This window comes from Natator depressus, chromosome 25 (genome assembly GCF_965152275.1).
Source record: "Natator depressus isolate rNatDep1 chromosome 25, rNatDep2.hap1, whole genome shotgun sequence".
Lineage (NCBI taxonomy): Eukaryota > Metazoa > Chordata > Testudines > Cheloniidae > Natator > Natator depressus.
The window spans coordinates 15,166,458-15,187,212 of NC_134258.1; the positions used below are offsets into that span (position 1 = coordinate 15,166,458).

The 20,755-nt window shown below is 61.5% G+C and overlaps 1 protein-coding gene across 1 annotated transcript; it reads right to left on the minus strand.

Annotated features, from left to right (window-relative positions):
- Positions 1–9,132: 9,132 nt before the first annotated feature.
- Positions 9,133–13,618, minus strand: GDF15 (growth differentiation factor 15). The gene is made up of 2 exons (XM_074939660.1): positions 13,312–13,618; positions 9,133–9,911 (listed from the first exon to the last, which is right to left on the minus strand). The coding sequence occupies exons 1-2, from the start codon at positions 13,616–13,618 to the stop codon at positions 9,133–9,135; spliced, it is 1,086 nt and encodes a 361-aa protein (XP_074795761.1).
- Between the last annotated feature and the right edge of the window lie 7,137 nt (positions 13,619–20,755).

Below are 20,755 nucleotides of genomic sequence, written 5' to 3' on the forward strand. Positions count from 1 at the left end.
GAGCAGGACCAATCCCCAACCTCTCTGAGGCTTAGCACACCTGTCTCTGCCATGGGCCCCCTCAGGGAATCCACTCGCTCTGGACCCCCGGGGCCTCCACTCCCAGAGGGAATAATGCCACCCTGTTCTCTAGACTGGAGTGACTCTCAGCCAGCATAACACGGGAGGGTTTATTGAGCATCTGACCCCAGCATAGGAAACTCTCAGGGCCCTCAGGCCTGGCCTCCCTCAGCACAGCACATCCAAGTCTCCCCTGCATCCACGTGGGCTCTGCCTGCTCCCTCTTGCCAGCCCAGAGCCCCCCTGCTTCCCAGCCGGGCATCTGATATCTCGGCCCCAAGCCCCGCCTCTGTCCATTGTCTTCTCTCCAGGTAAACGGGGTGGCCTGGGCCCCTCTCTTCTCTTCTGTCCTCTGGCCCCTCTGGCTGGAACCAGCTGGTCAGGTCACGGGGGTCTTCTCTCCGCAGCCCATTGTCCTCCCGCTGGCCAGACCTGGCTGCGACTCCTGAGCTGGGCCTCCCGGTCACCGGGTCACCAGTCGCTGGGGTCTCCCTTCTCCAGGCCATTGGCTGGGGTCCCAAGTTCCCTCGCTGGTCCTCTGTAACAACAAACTCCCTCTCCCATCACCTCATTACACCAGTAACACCCAGGGAAACTGAGTCCCACCCCCCCTGCATGCAAACCATTGGAAAACAAGGAAAAACAAGAAAATCCTCCATGTGGTCACCGGCTAACTTCCCCATGCAATGGACTGCCAATGCCATGAGAGGCCTGTGCCAGCCCTGGGCTCTGCCCACAGGCTCCGCCCTGCCCAAGCAATACCTGGGAGTGCCCAGGCTGGCTGGTGGGGGCGGCAGCCCCACTTGCACTCTGCCCTCACACAGCATCGCATCTGGAGTCACCATGGAGCCTGCAAGGGAGCCCTACCGCCCCCCCAGCTCTGTGGGGCAGGGCTGTTCTGCAGTGTGCCACCCGCTCCGGGTCCCTGTTTCCCAGGACGCCTAGCGGGGCAGCCCTGCCACACGTCAGAGCAGAGACTCCAGGGGAAGCAGAGAGGGGAAATGGCAGGTGCCCAAGGGCTCTGCCTGCCCCAGGGCAGAGCAGGGGACAGCATGGGACCCGCACTGAGCCTGCCCTACCGAGCCCACCACAGGGGATTTGTGCCCAGCGTGCCGCGGGGCGAGGGCTTGTTCGGCTCCCGGGGGCGAAGCCGCCGGCAGTGCCAAAGAACAGCCCCGACCCAGGAAGGCCTTTCACGCCGGGGTGGGGCCGGGCGACTCGCTGCAGAAGTCCAGCGTTTGGCACAAAGCTTCTGCCCCCAGCTCCCTCCATACGATGTCACCGTGCCGCGCGGGCACAGGCCTGCGTGTGACCTCACACTCGTTACCATGGCACCCCCCGGGCAGAGCTGCCTCTGGACGGTCTAATGGAGAGACCGCCGGGGGCCGCCCAGCTCAATTCCTGCCACGGGCCCGCGGGCCAAGGAGCCTAGTCGCTCTGGGGCGGAGCCTTCTGCACTAGCTTCTGCGGCGAGGGGCACCAGGGACGTACCAGGAGCCTTGGCCCAAAGCAGGCATCACCGGCACACTGCCGCTGGTCTTGGCACAGAAGGGACGGTGAACTCTGGTGCTCCCACCTGGCCCCGGGCCAGCGTGTCACTCAGAACTGGAGCTGAGAACATGATGCTGCGTCTTAGCTGAGGCTCAAAGTGAAACCATCCCCAGCTGCAGCGTCGTGTGACACAGCAGGGCCGTGCAAATGTAACGCCGAGGTTGATTGAACCTGGGACCTCTGGAGCTTAGTGTATGAGCCTCTATCGCATGAGCTAAAAGCCAACCGCCTGTTAGCTAAGGCTGTATGGCAGACTCATTAACCTTTCTCTCAGTGGCCTGATTCCTATTTACCCCTGCGCAGAATGGGGGCACACAGCACTGCCCCACGTCCCCCGGGCAGAATGGGGGCACACAGCACTGCCCCACGTCCCCCGGGCAGAATGGGGGCACACAGCACTGCCCCACGTCCCCCGGGCAGAAGGGGGGTGCACGGCACTGCCCCACGTCCCCCGGGCAGAAGGGGGGCGCACGGCACTGCCCCACGTCCCCCGGGCAGAAGGGGGGCGCACGGCACTGCCCCACGTCCCCCGGGCAGAAGGGGGGCGCACGGCACTGCCCCATGCTGCACAGCCAGGAGCAATGGTGCCTGGGGGCGGGGACAGCATTTCCTCCTTGGGCTGCAGGGGCAGGGGTGCAGTGCAGGAACCTGGCCCTGGCACCAGGTCTCCTAGTCCCACGGGCACAGGGAGGGGAAGGAGACGAAACGGGGGAAGGGAGTGCGAGGCAGGCAGGGTTGTCTTCTGCAGCGAGCCTCCTGAGTGGACAGACAGTACAGCAGGTTGGGGCAAGCCAGGCAGGGCCTGTGTTAGCTGGCCAGGTCCATGATCACCCCCGGCTGAGCGTCGAGCTGTCCCCGTGAGCTGGGAGCACTAAGGCTGCCCTGCTGAGCGCTGCCACAGGAAGGCCAGGTGCCCTGGGCTTGACTTGCTTTCCGTTGTATTTGGGGCTAGCTGCTGGGGGCCCGGGAAATGCCGGGGGCCTGGGAAACACCGGGGCCAGTAGGGGGCAAACAGGGTGCAGGCTCCTTCGCACTCTCCAGTCACAACCCAGTGTGGGGCAGGGCCCTGCCTTCACACCTGGCAGCCGGGGCTGCCTTTAGGCCAGGCCAGCGGGTTACGAATGACAGGCTCGGCAGCATCCCTGGGACAGCCCAACTCTGCGCCCGTCCCTTGGCCTTTGAAACACGTCCCGTGGAGCCTCAGCCCTCCCGGGCGCCAGGAGCAGACGTGGCAGTGCGGGGGAGGGGGCCGGGCTCCAGGGAGCCGTGCGGAGGGCGCACTGCATTCGCCTTCATGGGCAAAACCGCTGACACCTCCAGCACCTTGGCACCTGGGAGGGGCCGCCCGCCTCAGCAGGTGATTGCTCAGCCTTGCAAAGGGGCCCCCGGGGAGCCGCAGCTCCAGGGGAGGGAGGGGAAGATACTGATATCAGCTTTGAACTCTCAGGCACAAGCCTGCCTGCTTCCCACAGGCCAGAGCCTGTCTCCCAAGGGCACCCAGCCATGGGGCCGTGCATCCCGCTCAGAGCAGCGCCAGGCACACCCTCGGCTGCCCTCCAATACCATGGGACCAAGGGCAGGGACAGCCCAGCCAGGCAGAGCGCCCCCCTCAGCAGCCCTCTGCTCTCCCAGTCACTCTCAGCCAACATGCCTCCACCCAGCCTGCAGCCACCGGAGCCGGGCCTCTCCTGAGCAGAGAGCCGGGGGCGGAGGGGGCAGGACCCCGACCCGCAGCCCTCGAGAACAATTCCCCTGCGGAGGATGCTGTGTCCACAGCAGCCCAGCCTGCGGCCTCCCAGCAGAAGCTAGGGCAGCCTGGGCCCTGGTGTTCCCTCTAATTTTTGACAGGCCGTGTGTGCAAAAAATTTCTTCTGGGCAAATTGTTGTGCTTCTGTGCAAATTTTTGTGCGCGCGGTGTTTCGCTGTGTGCGCGGGGTTTAGGATCCGTGTGCGCGGGGACATGCCCACAGCTTAGAGGGAACAGTGGCCCTGGGTGCAGGTGACAGGCCGAGCTGGGGGCCCTGGCTGGAGCCCGCGGTTTGGAGGCTCCCGGGTCTGTGCTCCCTGCCTGATGCTAGGGAAGGAAGCCTGGATCTTCCCCGAGAGGCTCCAGTCCAGCGGGGAGGGAGCTGAGAGCGAACACCCCCCCCCCCCCGCCCCTGAGATCAGTGTGTGGCCTGTGGCAGGGGAACAAACACCCCCCCGCGCAGGAGAGTGCAGGCCAACGCCATGGGGCCCTGCCCCCCATGCTGCTGGGAGCGGGACTGATGGAGCCCGCATTGCCACCGGCCTCGTGCGGGACAAAGCCAGCGTCAGAGCAGGGGCGGGCCGGGGGCTACAGGCGGAGCTGGAGTCCGGCTGGGACTCGCTCGCCCGCCCCCGGCAGCGGCCCATGGTGGTCGAGTTCCCTGGCCCAGTTTGGTTCGTAGTGCTGGGCCCAGCACAGAGCGGGCAGGAGCTCAGCTGCTAGACACCCCAGCGCCAGGGCATTGAGTGCCAAGAGCCGGACGAGGCTCCCATCGCATGGCCACAGAGCACACCCCATAGTCATCGTGCTCGGGCTGGTGCCGGGGCCCGGGGGGGGGCGAATCCTTGGGCTCCCACCAGACAGCAAATGGTGCCAATGGCCCCTGCTGGTGACCTAGTATGGAGGGGGCAGGGTGGGGTAGGCCACCCCAAACCCACAGCAGAGAGAGTGGGGTGGGGTGGGAAGGGGAAGGTACTGCTCCCATGCACCCTGAGGCAGGTTCTCTGCCATCCCAAGTGCCAGCCCTCACAGTGGCATCACTCCCCTCTCGGCCATTGGCTGGTGGCACGTGCCCGGGGCAGAGGTGCCTTATCTAATAAATTACCTAATAATCACCCAGATAAGGGGTGTTACCGGCGTGAAGGGAGCAGTAAACATTAACCCGGCCAAGCCTGCTCGGAGCCAGGCCCAGCTGTGCTGGGGAGCAGGGAACAGCCCCCCCGGGGAGCAGTGTGCTGCTCCTCGCTGACCCAGTGCCAGCAGGACTTGCCGACAGCCCAGCTGGCCTGCCCCCTCCTGGGGCCGCCCAGTGTGGGAGCAGGTGAGCCTGGCCTGCAGAGCCATGGGGCTGGCCCCATGGCAGGCCTGGATTCCCAGGCTCAGGGATTCCCAGGGAGTGGCGAACACGTAGGCTGCCCCTCCCCTGCCCGGAGCCAGTTCCCTGCAGCGCAAGGGCGCTCGACTGTCCAACGTCAAACACCCATTGTCAGCCCCGCGCAGCCGGAGCCCAAACGAACCGCGGCCTTTGAGAGGCCACGCCAGCCTGCGCTCCCCCCTTCCCTACTGATTTCCAGGGGGCTCAGGGGTCTGGCTGCTGCTGACAGCCCCCTCCCAACTGTGCCCCTCAGGCGCTACGGAGCCAGTGCTGTGGGACAGTAACGGGCTGCAGGAGGCTCGATCCTTCAGCACAGCTGTTTCCCAGCCGAGCTCCCCGCGGCTCCCTTAGGGAGACGCCGAGGGTCCTGTCGCAGATGCTGCTGAGCAGAGGGGCGATCAGGGCAGGGGGATGTGCTGGTCTGGGTGCACCAGGCCATGCCTCGCACTCCCCAGGGCAGACATTAACGGCAGTGCTGGCCCTTTGATCTGCTGGGACTTTGTGCCCCATGTTTGCACACCGGCCTTCTGGGGCAGAAGCCTCCTGATCAATAAAGCCATAAACAGGCAGTTCAGAACAACAAGCCCTGGCCCGGCCGGAAGCGCAGCCGGGAAAGCAGCTGCGGTAGCAGAATAGGTGAGGAGCCCGGGGCTGACTCGGCTCCCACCAGCACCGGCCGGAGCAGGGACAGGGAACCCCCAGACCCAACCAACCCCTCGGCACCTCTGAAGACAGAGCCAGTGTCTGGGGAGCACTGGGGGAAAGCACAGCACTTCTGAACAGACACTGCCCGTGCCCAGGGGTCTCCCCGCACGTAGGTAACCCACCTTCCAAGGGGCGGGGGCTGGGGCGCTGGGAGAATTCTTCCAGGCACCTACCACTGGGCTGCACGGGGGTCAGGTCGGGCTGGGTGCGTCTCTCAGGCATGTGGATTTTTCACACCCCAAGAGATGAAGCTGGACCCCAGCAAATTCCTGGTGTAGACCAGGCCTAAGAAACACGAGCCTGTGACGGTCTAAGAGCAGAAGAAACAGCACAAATTGTTCCCATTACAGACCCTGCTGGGGAGGGGGTGTCCCATGAAAGGGGGCTCTGAGTTCCCGACTTTCTGAACAGGACACGCGCTGCTGGGGCTGAAGCTTGGGTGAGAACTCAGCGGACAGCGTGCGTTGCTCGGTGCTGAGCCCTGGGGATCAGCCCAACGCTGACACACAGTGGAGAGCGTGGGAATTAGCCCTCCAAGAGCTCTGCCTGGCACCCCTGGGTGCAGCTTGCATGGCACCCGGGCCTAGTTACAAGGAAGCACAAGCAGAGACAGGTTCCTGGGACACCGACCCTGGACACCCTGCTGCTATGGGGCACTTGCAAGCTGCCACGCATTTCCACACGCAGCATCTAGCAGTGGGAGGGGCTGTGTCTGGGTGTCCGTCCCCTCGTTAACACACCCCTAATGGGAAGGAGGCAGCTGACTCTGGGGGAGCAAAGACACCGAGGCCTTTGGGGCATTTACTCTCCCCACACAGTCTCTGTGGGCCCTGGAGGAAGAGCCTGAGGCCCCCAGATCTGGGGTCTGGCGCTGTGATCACAGCTCCTGGACCAGGAGGCGTCGGGCCTGCTGGGGAGAGACGTCACGGGGGTCATGCTGGGAGGGGACACTGACTGGGGCAGCTGATCAGGGGACAGGCCCAGCCTGCACGCGCTGTACCCATGCTCTCTCCAGCTGTCCTTACACGTGCAGGGCCAGCCCACGGGCTTCCCACCTGGCCCGTTGCAGTGCTCCGCCAGTGAGCTTGGGATCCTGCCGCCGCGGGGGAAGCTGGCTGGCTCGTGTGTTCCTTCACCCCTGCCCTGTTTGTGGCTCACTTGCCAGCAAGCGCTATCTGGAAGGCGGGATGGAGGAAGTTCCTCAGCCTTGGATCTCGAGCTCAAGGCCGAAGGCAAAGTAGTGTCACAATTTCAAGGACACAAACAAATCAAAGGTTTCCAGGACAACACGCGTGGCGATTACTCACCTTCCACGAAAGCCACTGCCCCTTCCCGCACCAGAGCCGGGTGAGGCCACAGCAGAGCCTATGGGATTTACAGCCAGTTCTCCCTGTAAGGCTTGACCCTGCCCCATGGCATCCGGGGCGGCTGGGCCTGAAGGCACTGGGGAGCCGGCAGCGAAAGTGACAGGGGGTGACGCTGGCTGTGAGGGCATGGGGTTGGGAGGGATGCCAGGCAGGGAGTGATGCTGGGGAAGCAGAAAGTGACCCACCAACAGGTGAAGGGGGATGCGGGAGTAACCTGAAGGACTGAACCCCAGGGGTCACAGCAGTGCCGGGCTCCAGGGCCGAAGCCAGCAGGCAGGGATGCTGTTTGCACACGTCTCTGGCTCAGCCCCTTGGCAGAGAGGCCGGGGCTGAATGGCAGGCAAGGAATCCAACCTGCCTCCTTGCTGCCTGGGAGCGAGCCCGTCCAGGTCGTGCTGAGGCCGCGTACGTGGGGCAACGCAGGCTGCCAGCGGTGCTGGGAGAAGGGGGTGACCCCAACCAGACCGCACAGACCTATGGGCCTGGCTCCTCGGAGTGTGAGAACCACTCTGCCACCGGCCCCCTCTCACTGCTCTCCCTGCCGGCAAGGCCTGCCCCGTGCTGCTGGGCACGGCCACTGCCAGCTGCAGGGCTGGCGTGGTCCCGGCAGCGGGTGCAGAGCGACGTTCTCCACAGTCAGCGAGGGGTTAACGGCTCCCCAGCGGGAGCCGCTGGTTCGTTCGGGAACCTGGGCGGTTACTCGCGGCAGAACAATGCTGCCCATGGGCGGCGGTTTCATCAGCAGCCGACACCTGCTGAGGAACCGCGGGAATTGCGCCGGAGGCCGAGGCAGCGGGCCGCTGGGGGGCTGGGGGAGGCGGCCCAGAACGAAGCCCAGGGAAGGGGGGTTAAACTGGGGCTGGAATTCCACCACTGAGGGGCATCTCCGCCAGCTCCCCATGGGTCCTCCAGCCCAAGATCGGGGGGCAAGGGCAGGTGGCAGCCAGTTCAGGAGGGGACGAGGCACCAGCTCCAGAGTTTGTGCCTCTGGCCAGAATGAAGCAACCCCAGAGCAAAGGAGCCATCTGCATTAGCACTTTCAGCCCCCTGGCCCCTCACCGGCTGGGATCAGGGTTGGGGCATGCTGGTAGAGGGCCAGGGCTAGCGGGGATCCCCAGAAGTGCTCCTATAGATGCAGCCGGGGGCTCAGGGATCAGAAGTGGGGTGGGGGAGCCACCACCCTGTAAAGGGCTGGGCCAAGCCTGCCCCTGCTCAGCAGAATGGATGGGTCAGGGCCTGGTCCCAGCCTGGAGCATTCACTCCCAGGGCCACCTGGATGGGAAGGGACTGCTCCCCCTAGCCTGTGAGGAGCGAGTCCAGCTCCCAGCTGGCTCCTGTCCACATCAGAAGAAACAAGGGGCCCTGATCAGTGCTCCCCAGAACAGCCAAGGGCTGCATGGGCCTCAGGGACGGTCACCCCAAGAAGTGGGCCCTGCCAGAGCAAGGCTGGATGGGCGGGCGGGCAGAGCAGCGCTGCTCTGGGTGGCTACGCAGAGCTAGAATCTGTCCCAGGCGCTCTGTGCAGCCAGGGGTTTGCTCTGTTTGGCAGGGACAGAACCGGAAGGGACCCGGGTCGCTAGAGGACACAGGAGTGCACCAAGGCCTGCCCTTTTCGCTGAGAAGTTTATTTGATTCCGTTATCACAACGTCTTCTTATAAATATACAAAACCAGGACCCTGCCATAGCACTAACCCCAATAAGTTAGCAATAAATAAGAGGGGTGTATAAATAAATCCCTACTAAAGTGCACATTTTGCTCAGACTCTTAGGTGGCATGAGCCCCCAGGGAGCAGCCCTGCTGAAACCTGCCTCAGGGGTTTATCCTTCTACGGGAGGAAGAACCCACCTCCCCAGGCAATAGGTGGGAGGGGGCTAAGTGACCATGGTGCAGCTGGAACAGGACCCTGCCCAGACTGGCGGGCCCTGCCCTCGGTGACTGTGCTGCACCCGACAAGGCTGCAGGGACTCTGGCCACACTAGTGTTCCCTGAGCCACATCCAGCCGGTTCCAAGCGGAGCAGGATGCAGGGGAGAGGAGAAGAGAACAGGCCTGTTTTCTGGTATCTGAACTAGCCGCTGGAAGGGCGTGGGCCAATGCAGTGGGCCTTGACTGCCAGGGGTATGACTGTAAACACGCCCATGCCATTGCACCCAGGGGAAGTTTGCATCAGATGGGAGGTCTTTAAGAAACACAGTCAGTGGCTGCATCTCTCAGCTCTGCCATGGGACTAGCTGGGCCAGCAGCGTCTGGTAAGGGGGCTCATCTCGGCGGCTGGGTGGCTCAGGGTCGCTTCCTCTCCCAGCAGCTCCGGGGGATGCGTGCGCCCTCAGGCACAGTGACACTTGGTGACGATCATGTCCTCGAAGAGCGTGGAGACGAGTCGCCCGTCGCTGTTGTAGTGCATGAGCACCATGGGGTCGTAGCCGGCGGGCACGCAGCAGGGGGCAGGCGTCTCTTTGGACAGGGTGTGCATTCGGGCTTTGATCTGGGTGTGCATGCTGGCTGGCTTGTAGTTGTGAGGGCAAGACCCTTCACAGAACTTCATGTAGTAGCTGTTCGGGGCGATCACCCAGTTGGACCAGCCGATGTCTTGGAAAGACACTTTGAGGGACTTGAGGCAACATTTCCCATCGCTCTTTCTGCATTCCTCCTCTAGCGCCCTGGCTTTCCTCAGCCTGGGGCCCAAGTGCTCCTGGGTTTCCACCTCTAGGTTCAGCGTCTCAGCCCCATGGCTGGTTCGGTTGGTGGCCAGAAAGGCAGAAATATCTGCAGCGAATACCAGCTGCAGATGGAGCCTTTGCTCCGTGCTCACTGCCCAGTGCCGGACAGCAGCCCCCAGGTCGAGGCTCAGGGTCTTGGAATCGAGGGTATAGGAATGCAGAAATTTGGGATGCCCATTGCGCTGCCCATGCTCCGGCAGCTGGTAGATCTCTACTCGAGATGGCCAGGAGACATTGAGTCTAGAGACATCCTGAGTGCTGAGAGTTTGCTTGAAGAGTCTCAGTTCAGCCCTCATCACGCTGAGCTCCTGGTGGAAGGCCTCGGTCCGGGACAGCACGAGATTGTAACAGGAGCTGCCTGCAGAGGCTTCCGTCCGGCGCTCCACTGCAGAGAGAGGAGGCAGCGAAGGGTTAATAGGGGCTGCTTTTCCACACCGCCACTTTCTGGTCCTGCTACAAACTGCCCACCCCGGCACAAGCCAGCATCTCAGATCCCCCCCCCGGCATCTGAGGCTGCACGTGCAATGTGACACACGTGTTATCCTCGTGTGCTGCACATGTACAGGTGTACGTACCAGCCATTCCGTGGCAGTGCAAGGTTCAGAGTGAGGATTGCCCACCTCCGCTCCAGGGGCCCGACTGCCATGTGCTCGCTGTACCACTGTGGGGAAACCCTTCTAAGCCACCCGGCCTGGGGCTCTCCACGCACCCAGTTTGGCAGGTGTCCAGCACCAGGATATTAATAGCTGGGTCCTCGCAGCACTCCCGGGCGATCCCCATTTCATAGCTGGGGAAACTGAGGCAGAAAGTCGGGGACTTGCCCCAGGGCACAGAGGCAGGCTGTGGCAGGCAGGGCTGGGTCTCCTGAATGCCAGCCCAGTGCTTTAGCCCAGTGTTACCCCAAGCCCCCAGGTAAAAGTTAGGGCCTCACCCTCCATGGAGCAAACATGGGTAGAAATTCCCTCCCCCCCAAAAAAACCCCAAAACATTCATGCTAAGTAAGGAACCGGCAGCAGCCTTCCCCTGGCACTGGCTGTGCCCTAGTGTTATAACGCTGCATCCCCCCGGGGCCCATTAACTCGCCTGTGTCCCAAACGCTGCGGCGCTCTCAACACGCAGCCGGTTCAGCTGGGCCAGGCAGGACCCGTTTGACCCTGCCCCCCACTCAGCGTCAGCCGAACAGAACCGCAGCGTTGATGATTAAAGGCCAAACACACGTCCAGGAGCAGCGACACCAAACTGTGTGCGGCTGCCCCTGGCCGAACATGCCCAGCTCCCCGGCTCTGCTCTGCGCGAGCCAGGGTAACAGCTGGACCACCACTCAGGGGACCCACTTTAACCCTTGCTGTGTGTTGTCAGTCTTGCCAGGCCAGTGGGCTCTGCACCCTAGAGACGGGGCAGCGCGGGGTGACGCTTGCGGGTGCCAGAGAGCTCAACACGAGGCCTGGGCACCACTTGGAGGGGGTGGGGGAGGGTTTGCCGGCTGGCTGCATGGGGAGGAGTCTTCAAGTGACATCCTTGGCCTGGTGCATGGGAGTCAGAGGCGCTCGTCACCTCTGGGATCAGGCCAAGGGGACCAGAGCCAGTTTGCAACACCTCTGGGGCAGAGCCGGAAACACACCCCAGGAGCCCTGACCCTGCCCTGTGCAGTAATTGTGGGACCATCCCACGCAGTGCATGGGAATGGGCCTTTCAGCCCCTCACTCCTGGGGTGCTTCTAATCCTGTCCCACACACTGGCATGTAGACGGGGGAGCACACGACCTGACCCAGCCATCAGAGAGGTTTGCAAACTCTGGTCCCTTCCCTTTCCCCTGCCCTACCTCATGTTTCCTGGCCTGGGAGCATCGCCAGTCTTGGCCATACAAAACCCAGGAGTCGGACCCCAAATCAGGGGTTAATAATGGCTGCTGGAGGCTTTTCATTGTCCTTTATGCTTCAGGCCCCTGGGCTGCTCTCTGGTTCCAGCCCCCCTCCATCAGCGCAGTCAGCCACGCTGGGGTCCCAGGCCCATTGGACCACCAGAAACCAGCTCCCTTTTCACGGATACACGAACGCTGAGATTTTCACAAAGCCACTTGCCTCCAGGAGCTGGACTGTAAATAAACCAAGTATCACAAAAGCGTAGCCAGGGGCAGAAGTGGAACCGGAAACAGTCTAGAAAGTGCCCCATCTTGGCATCTTTCTGTTCCCCAGGGCCGTGGGAAGGGCCCAGAGGCAAGGCAGAGCCCAGGGCAGGAGACTTGCTGTTGCTCGGCCAGAGGTCCTGACAATCTTCGGGGAACAGCTGAACCTGCAGATGCTTTTGGGACCCAAACCTCCAGCTTCAGCCCTCACTAATGGGCCTCCACAGAGCCAGGCCCAAGCCGCTTCTGGCTAGTTTGAATCAGCGAAGCAAGTGGCTGCAAAGCCCTGGTGCCAGAGGAGCCGGCCGGACCCCGCTCTGCAGGAGCCGGCTGGTGTCAGCGTGGAGCAGGCGGAGCTGAAGGAAGAGCCGATTCTGAAAAGGCTTCACAGCAGCTGCTCCCATGTGAATCTGCCCCAGCCCTTCTACCGCGGCTCAGACCTGGGAGCACTTTGCCAAGGAAAACGGGCAGAGGACAGAGACCCCCTCCACAGCAGGGAGGTCAGGCTAAGGGAAGGGGACGCGCTCTGGCAGCTGGGTTCCAGGGCTGCCTGACCACCTGGAGCCCTGCGAGGAAGAGGGACCCCACGACTCCTGTGTGCTCCCTCAAGACACCTGGAAAAACAAGGATTGGGCAGAGTCCCATTTGTTCCTTTCTGAAGGTCAGCACAGGCCAAGGGCCCCTGGCTTACAGTCCCTACACCCATCGCGCACCCGGCCGCTACGGCCCACGCAGGAGCAAAGCACTCCCACCAGGGAAGGTGCTCACCAGCCTTCTCCACGGGCAGAGCCCCCGGCCCCTGCGCAAGGGGAGACAATCCCTGCCCCACAGAGAGCAGCCTGACCGGGCCCAGAGGGACCTCCAGAGGAAAACGCTCCCACGATTGCACAGGTCAGTAACAAGCACAAATCGATGGCTCCACATTCCCACAATGTCTTTCTTAAACTAATAAATAACATAGCCGGCCCAGCCCCCGCCTGCCCACCCAAGCTGCACGAGTTGGCCAGTTGCTGTGGCTGAAGTGTGCCCGGTGCAGCACACATGGCTTCCATCTCCCACCTGCGGGTCCACCAGCACGGAGACGCGCTCGGACACGGCGAGTCAGCGTCAGGTCGTCTAAGGGGCCCGGCTGAGCAAGGGGGTCTCAACCCCCCTTGGCTCTGCACTGGGCCAGTCCAACACCAAGCACCCAGCACAGTGGCCACTGCCCAGCTCTGCTAGACCCCAGACTAGACTCCCGGGAACGACGCAGCCCTCTCCCCAGACTGGACTCCCGGGGCATAATAGGCAGGTTCCTCTGCACGCCCAGGGCCGGGGCAGCATTTTCAAGAGCGCCTCCAGAGTGGAGTCAAGGGGACTTGGGCTTCTAGGTCTGGGCAGCACCTTCGAAAGTTTCTCCGCAGCTGCTCGGAGAGAAACCGAAGGCACAGCCCAGGCGCCCATGGACACGCTCGACTCTCAGAGAGCCAGAGGTTAGCAGGGGCTGGCAGGGTCAGCCAGGCCAAGCCCCTGCCAAGATGCAGGAGTTGTTGGGTCGCACCCCTCCAGCCTCCGTTGGAAACCTCCAGTGCGGGAGCTTCTCTGACCTCCCCGGGCTCTGCGCCATTGACCCAGGGCTCAGACAGCCAGGGCGTTTTCCCGCTCAGTTGGTTTCACTTACGCTTTGGAGTCAGGAGGTGAAGCGTCCTGGGTGGGGCTGCCGCCCAATTTTCTTCCCTGCTCCGGTTCCCCCACAGCTGGGTGAGTTTCTCTCTGTAGAGCTGGCGCGCTCTCCTCACCCCGTCCTGGTCCAGCCTCTGCCGGAGCACGGGGGGCTCCTGCAGCCCCAGCCGGTCCAGGATGCCCCTTTGGATTGTTTCGAGCTGAAGCCTGTTCTCAGCCCATCCGTGCGGCCGCGGCTCCACGCCAGAGAGCAGCAGCAGCAGGCAGGTGGCGGCGTACCTGAAGTCCTGCCCTGAGCTCTGCATTGTGCAATAGGATAGACAGTGGAAGCGGCACCGAGGTTGTGCAATCTCGGTCTATATTTATAGCACACTCTGGACATGCAGCTTTCATCAGCGTCTGTGAGGGAAATGAATGAAATGGACCAGACCTGGCTTTATACTGAGCTGAATCTTGCCCGCCCTCCCCATCCCTCCACTCCCCCCCCCACCACTCACTCGCTGCCGTACGTCACTGCGTGAAGCAGTAAACACACATGCAGCAGGAATCTCTCCTGTCCCCCGGCCTGGGGAAGATCAGCCCTGGTGGAAGAGCCGCCCTCCCATCCCAGGGCCCTCGGCTGAAATTTTATGGGAGAGCTTGGACAGCGCTGAGGCCTGGGGATTTGTGATGTGTTTTGCAGCTATGGAGACGGCAACGATGACTAAGAACCAAGAGATGCTTCTCCATGGCCGGCTCTTCGAACTAAACGTTTGCCCTCCATGTCCCCTTCTCTCAGTTGACCTTGGTGTGCTAGCCACGGGCTTGGGGGTCCATCCGGTGCAGAGAGGTGGGGGAGGCGGGGGGAAGTGGCACGCAGCCCGGCAGAGCAGTTTGGAGAAAATAGCCTGGAAGTCTCAGCAAGGCCAGCAGCTTCCCACCTTCCTGTTAACACTGCTGCCAATTTGTGCATTTCTGATCCTAGTGCCATGTAAGCGCAGTGCTGCCTCGAAGGCTGGAAGCAGGTGTGACAGATCTGGCAATTTCCTGCAATGGCCTCAGGAGACCCTGACTGAAGTTTCTTTGTTCCCTTGAAGTCCATTGTACAAGGTGCAGTGGGTGTGTCTTCCTGTGGACTGGGGCTGTGGGTAACTCCTCTAGGGACAACCACCACGGGGGGGGGGGGGGGGCGCTGGCGAGCTCAAAGAGCTCCACCGCCGTTGTGCCAGGGAAGAAGGGAGGTTTGAGGCGGTAACTGATAAGTGGATTTCCTAAGAAATACCCCAGCCGAGGTTACTGCAAATTCCCCACTTCCCGCTGGGTAAAAGCCAGGCTTTCGAAACATCACCCTGAGGAGTGTGATTGGCTGCTGATTACCTGTTCCCAGAGCCTGGAGATCAAAGGCCCCGTCTCTATAAACAGCAGCTGATCTGCCCAGCCCAGGGTCCGGTGCTGAGCAGAGAGCTGTGAACTCGGAGCTCCAGGAACTCCCTGTGGGGGTTTAAGAACTGACACCTGCCAGGGCGCGAGGCTGGCACTGGGAAGCCTTTCAGTGGGTCTGCCCTTGTGTTGGCTCCCAGTGGTTCTCTCCGTAATGCTTTCTGCAGCTCAGAGCCATGGTGCCGTGTGACTGGAGTGCGAGGCTGGTCGGCGCCCACAGAGAGGAGGCAAAGCACAGCCTGGCTGGCTGGTGCTATCACAGCGTAACCAGGGGGCTGGGCAGCCCGAGCACCCTCACGCAGGAGGGAGAGAGACTTGGGGCTCTGCCTGAGAGAGGAGCCGGGAGGGGGAATACAGGTGCAGGTCCCTGACATTGGGATAGCAGGACACAGACCCACACCCAACACTCGGTGCCCAAACTGCACTGCTTTAAAAGCTCTCGGGTGCAAGGGCAGGGGGCTTAGTGCGCTCTGGAAATCAGATCCCCCTAGAGAAGTCTCAGGCTGGCCTGTTGGAAATGGAGATGCCCAACGTCACCAGTCGCTCTTGAAAATCTTGGCCGATGAATTCCTGGTTCCACTGTGACCCAGACCTGCCCCGGGACAGCTGTGCCTGCCACGCTCCGAGCCTGGCCTAGAGCCAGAGTCGTTTGGCTGAACTTGGGGCAGACTCCGTCCTTGGGCACGTGGCTACCACCCCCTGGGAGCGAACGCCAGGGCTGAAGCTGCTTCTTCGACGTGCGCTTCCCCTCCTCTGCTGGCGCCGGCCTCCCTTTCCAGCCGCTCACGCCTGGCCTGCACTCAGCTGGCAAAGATGCAAGAGGCCTCCTACTGAATTCTTGAATTTGGGGCCATTTCCTAAAGCGACCTGCAGCCCCTGGTGGGCACCACCCGAGAAGCGAAGCCGGCCTGTGGGCAGCGTGGGAGTCTGTGCCGGGGCGGAGCAGGGCTGCACTTGAACCGGAAGAAAGAAGAATGGTCCTGATGGGTCTGTGAGCCGCTCTCCCCCTCCCCAGGGAGTGTGCGCCCCACAGGCACCAGCCAATGCACCCGGCCGGGACAGGACCAAGGGCCAGAACTCTGGCTTCAGCCTCCCCGGACCCGCACAGGGTCCAGGGGAAGGGTGCCCTCTAGTGCCCACAAAGGACACTTCTAGCTTCCACGGTGAGGGCTCCAACATTGCAGGAACTGAAGCTAAATGCAGGTGGGTGACCAGGCACCTGCCTGGGGATGATGGGCAATGACACCACTCCCTTTGTTTAGGCAGCTGGAGCCAAGGGAGCTCGTCTCCAGCCCAGGAGAGCTGGTGCCTAGCCAGAGTCTTGCTCTAGTACCTAGTTTCACAGCTGGGCTGGCCAAGGCAGAAGGAGGTGAAGTGGCTCCCCCCCGCAAAAGCGTGCACTACGCAAGGTGCTCTTCAGTGGAGGGAACCGTAAACATCGCACGGGGGGCAGCCTCCCCCGGCCACGATCTTCCCCAAGGCCCATTTCAGCTGGAGGGAGGCACAGATAGGGGGGGCAGGGGGGTTGTCACGGAGTGTGGGGGAGTCCATGGCCTGTACCCCTCTTCCTGGGATTCACTGTGACTCTCAGCCAGCCAGTAAAACAGAAGATTTATTGGACAACAGGAACACAGTCTAAAACAGAGCTTGTGAGTAAAACTGAGGGGTCCTGGTTAAGTCCTTCGGGGGGGGGGGGGGAGGCAGGGAGCTTAGACCCCAGCCCTGGGGTTCCCCTGCGTTCCAACACCCAGCACCAAACTGAAACCAAAACCCCCCCAGCAGCCTCTCTCCTGCAGCCTTTGTCCAGTTTTCCAGGCAGAGGTGTTACCTCCCCCTCCCGGCTCAGGGTACAGGCTCTCAGGTCTCCCATCCCCAGTGAAACTCCCCTGCCACATTCCCAGGTCAGCACTCCCCCTCCCTGCTGCGTCACATCTTTCCCCCCTTCGAGACTGAACTGAGCGGGGTCACTGTGACCAGTGACCTGGGGAAGTTCAGGGCCCCCTCTCCGGGACAGCGCATCCGCTATCATGTTGGCACTTCCCTTCACGTGGACCACGTCCATGTCGTAATCCTGCAGGAGCAGGCTCCATCTCAGGAGTTTGGCGTTGGCTCCTTTCATCTGGTGCAGCCAGGTCAGGGGAGAGTGGTCGGTGTAGACGGTGAAGTGTCGCCCGAAGAGATAGGGCTCTAGTTTCTTGAGGGCCCACACCATGGCCAGGCACTCCTTCTCGATGGCCACGTAGTGCTGCTCCCGGGGTAGCAACTTCTTGCTCAGGTACACGATGGGGTGTCTCTCCCCCTTTTCATCTTCCTGCATTAACACCGCCCCCAGCCCCGTGTCTGAGGCATCAGTGAACACCACAAAGGGCTTGTCAAAGTCTGGGTTTGCCAGAACTGGGCCACTGACCAGAGCCTCCTTCAGCATCCAGAAAGCCTCCTGGCACTGCTCGGTCCAGACCACCTTGTCTGTCTTCCCCTTCTTTCATAGCTCAGTGATGGGGGCAGCTATGGCACTAAAGCGGGGCACAAATCTTCGGTAGTATCCTGCCAACCCAATAAAGGCTTGGACCTGCTTTTTGGTGTGGGGAGCGGGCCAGTCTCTGATCACCTCCACCTTGGCTGGTTCCGGCTTTAGGCGGCCGCTTCCCACCCGATGGCCCAGATAAGATACTTCAGCCATCCCCACCTTGCAATTCTCTACTTTTACAGTCAGCCCAGCCCCCTGAAGTCGGTCCAGCACTTGTCTAACCTGGGACACATGGTCCTCCCAGGTCTGGCTAAAGACACAGATGTCATCAATATACACCACGGCAAAACTCTCCATCCCCCTCAGTTGCTGATCCACCAGGTGCTGGAAGGTGGCCGGCGCTCCCTTGAGGCCGAAAGGCAGGGTCAGGAACTCATAGAGCCCCAGAGGGGTGATAAAGGCCCATTTCAGCCGGGCATCTGCATCCAGCGGCACTTGCCAGTAGCCCTTTGTAAGGTCCATGGTGGTAAGGTATCGAGCTCCTCCCAGCTTGTCTAGGAGCTCATCAGGCCTAGGCATGGGGTAGGCATCAGATACAGTGATGGCATTGAGCTTCCGATAGTCCACACAGAACCGGACCGACCCGTCCTTTTTGGGGACCAGCACCACTGGCGAGGCCCAAGAGCTGGCCGATGGCTGGATCACCCCCAAAGCCAGCATGTCCTGGACCTCTCTTTCCAGGTCCTGAGCAGTTTTCCCTGTGACTCGGAAGGGGGAGCATCTTATTGGCAGGTGCGACCCTGTCTGCACCCGGTGGACAGTCAGATTAGTGCGTCCAGGCTGGTTGGAAAACAGCTGTCGGTACGGATGCAGCACCCCCCTAATCTCAGCTTGCTGGGCAGGGGTTAGCTGATCCGAGAGGGGAATTGTTTCCCGGAGTGAACCAGCTCTGGTCCCAGGGAATAGATCTACTAAAGGGTCATCTCCCTGCTCCTCCCAATGTCCACACACGGCCAACACCACATTTCCCCTGGCATAATATGGCTTCATCATATTCACATGGTACACCCGGCGGTGGTGCACCCGGTTCGACTGCTCCACCACATAGTTTACCTCATTGAGCTGCTTGACAACCTTGAAAGGGCCCTCCCAGGCAGCCTGTAGTTTGTTCTTTCTCACAGGGATGAGAACCATCACCGGATCCCCGGTGGCGTAGGCCCGGGCCCGCGCCGTGCGGTCATACCAGACCTTCTGCTTCCTCTGGGCTCTGGCCAGATTCTCCCTGGCCAGGCCCATGAGTTCAGCCAGTCTCTCTCGGAAGGTCAGGACATACTCCACCACTGACTTTCCATTGGGAGTGGCCTTCCTCTCCCACTCGTCTCTCATCAGGTCCAGGGGGGCCCCTTACCCTCCTTCCATATAACAGTTCAAAAGGTGAAAATCCGGTAGACTCCTGGGGCACCTCCCTGTACGCGAACAGCAGGTGAGGTAAGTATTTGTCCCAGTCCTGCGGGTGCTGGTTCATAAAGGTTTTCAGCATCATCTTTAGCGTCCCGTTAAACCTCTCCACCAGCCCATTGGACTGGGGGTGATACGCTGAGGCCCAGTCATGCCGGACCCCACATTTCTCCCACAAGCACCGGAGCAGGGCCGACATGAAGTTGGACCCTTGGTCTGTCAAGACTTCCTTGGGGAACCCCACTCGGCTGAAAATGGTCAGGAGCGCGTCTGCCATGGCGTCTGCTTCAATGGAAGCTAAGGGCACTGCCTTGGGGTAGCGGGTGGCGAAATCTACCACCACCAGAATGCATTTCTTCCCCGACCGGGTCATCTTGCTGAGAGGCCCCACGATGTCCATGGCCACCTTCTGGAAAGGCTCCTTTATGATGGGCAAAGGTTTCAAAGCCGCTTTCCCCTTGTCCCGGGCCTTCCCCACCCTCTGACAGGGGTCACAGGATCGGCAATTGGTAAAGACCCCGGGTCAGTAAAAGTTCTGTAGCAACCTCTGCCGGGTGCGCCGGATTCCCTGGTGCCCTGCGAGGGGGATGTCATGGGCCAGGGACAGGAGCTTGCGGCGATACTTCTGGGGGACCCCCAGCTGCCTCCTGATCCCACAGGACTCCACTTCTCCTGGGGGAGCCCGTTCTCGGTACAGGAACCCCTTCTCCCACAGGAGCCTCTCCTGGCAGCCTCTCCTCATGGTCTGTACCACACTGAGGTCGGCCAGGTCCCTGAGCTTCCTCAAGGAGGGACCTTTCCTCAACTCGGCCTGGAACTCAGTGGCTGGGGAAGGGATGGGGACCGGCTCCCTCTCACTGGCCGGGTCTGAGGCCACAGCCTCTCTGAGCCGTGCCCCTCGGCACTCCCTCCCCACCAGGGTAGGGTCCTGCGCCTCCGGTGTGGTACCCTCCCCAAGGTCAGGGTGCAGTGCCCCTCGCCGGCTCTGGCTACGGGTCACAACCAGGCGGTGTGGGGGTTGCTTGGCCAGTCCTCTAGGTCCCCCCCAATCAAAACCTCAGTGGGCAAATGAAGGTGCACCCCCATGTCCTTGGGGCCCTCCTTGGCCCCCCTATTTCAGGTGTACCCTTGCCACGGGCACCTTAAATGGTGTCCTGCCCACCCCTGTCAGGGTCAGGTAGGTGTTGGGCACCACCCGATCTGGGGCCACCACCTCGGGCCGGGCCAGCGTCACCTCCGTGCCCGTATCCCAGTATCCTTTGACCTTCCTCCCATCCACCTCCAGGGGAACAAGGCACTCTCTCCGGAGGGACAGCCCCGCGCCCACCCTGTAAACCGAGCACCCTGAGTCCAGAGCCTCCAGCCCTCTGGCGGAGCTGGCCGGGGGTACTCTTCCCTCTGGAGCAGGTGGTAAACTGGCAGCCCCCCTTGCCTGGGTCATCTGCCCCTCGTCCAGCTGGGTCCCTACCCAGTTTACCCTGGGTAGAATCATAGAATCATAGAATATCAGGGTTGGAAGGGACCTCAGGAGGTCATCTAGTCCAACCCCCTGCTCAAAGCAGGACCAATCCCCAACTAAATCATCCCAGCCAGGGCTTTGTCAAGCCTGACCTTAAAAACTTCCAAGGAAGGAGATTCTACCACCTCCCTAGGTAACGCATTCCAGTGTTTCACCACCCTCCTAGTGAAAAAGCTTTTCCTAATATCCAACCTAAACCTCCCCCACTGCAACTTGAGACCATTACTCCTTGTCCTGTCCTCTTCTACCACTGAGAACAGTCTAGAACCATCCTCTCTGGAACCACCTCTCAGGTAGTTGAACCAGCCGCCAGAAAGCAGCTATCAAATCCCCCCTCATTCTTCTCTTCTGCAGACTAAACAATCCCAGTTCCCTCAGCCTCTCCTCATAAGTCATGTGTTCCAGACCCCTAATCATTTTTGTTGCCCTTCGCTGGACTCTCTCCAATTTATCCACATCCTTCTTGTAGTGTGGGGCCCAAAACTGGACACAGTACTCCAGATGAGGCCTCACCAATGTCGAATAGAGGGGAACGATCACATCCCTCGATCTGCTCGCTATGCCCCTACTTATACATCC

What these genes read in the sequence shown, in the direction of transcription:
- GDF15 (XM_074939660.1), bottom strand. Translation starts at nt 13,618, where the DNA reads ATGCAGAGCTCAGGGCAGGACTTCAGGTACGCCGCCACCTGCCTGCTG. An exon ending in TCACCTCCTGACTCCAAAGC is followed by an intron (nt 9,912 to 13,311) that starts GTAAGTGAAACC and finishes CTCTCTCTGCAG; the next exon opens with TGGAGCGCCGGACGGAAGCC.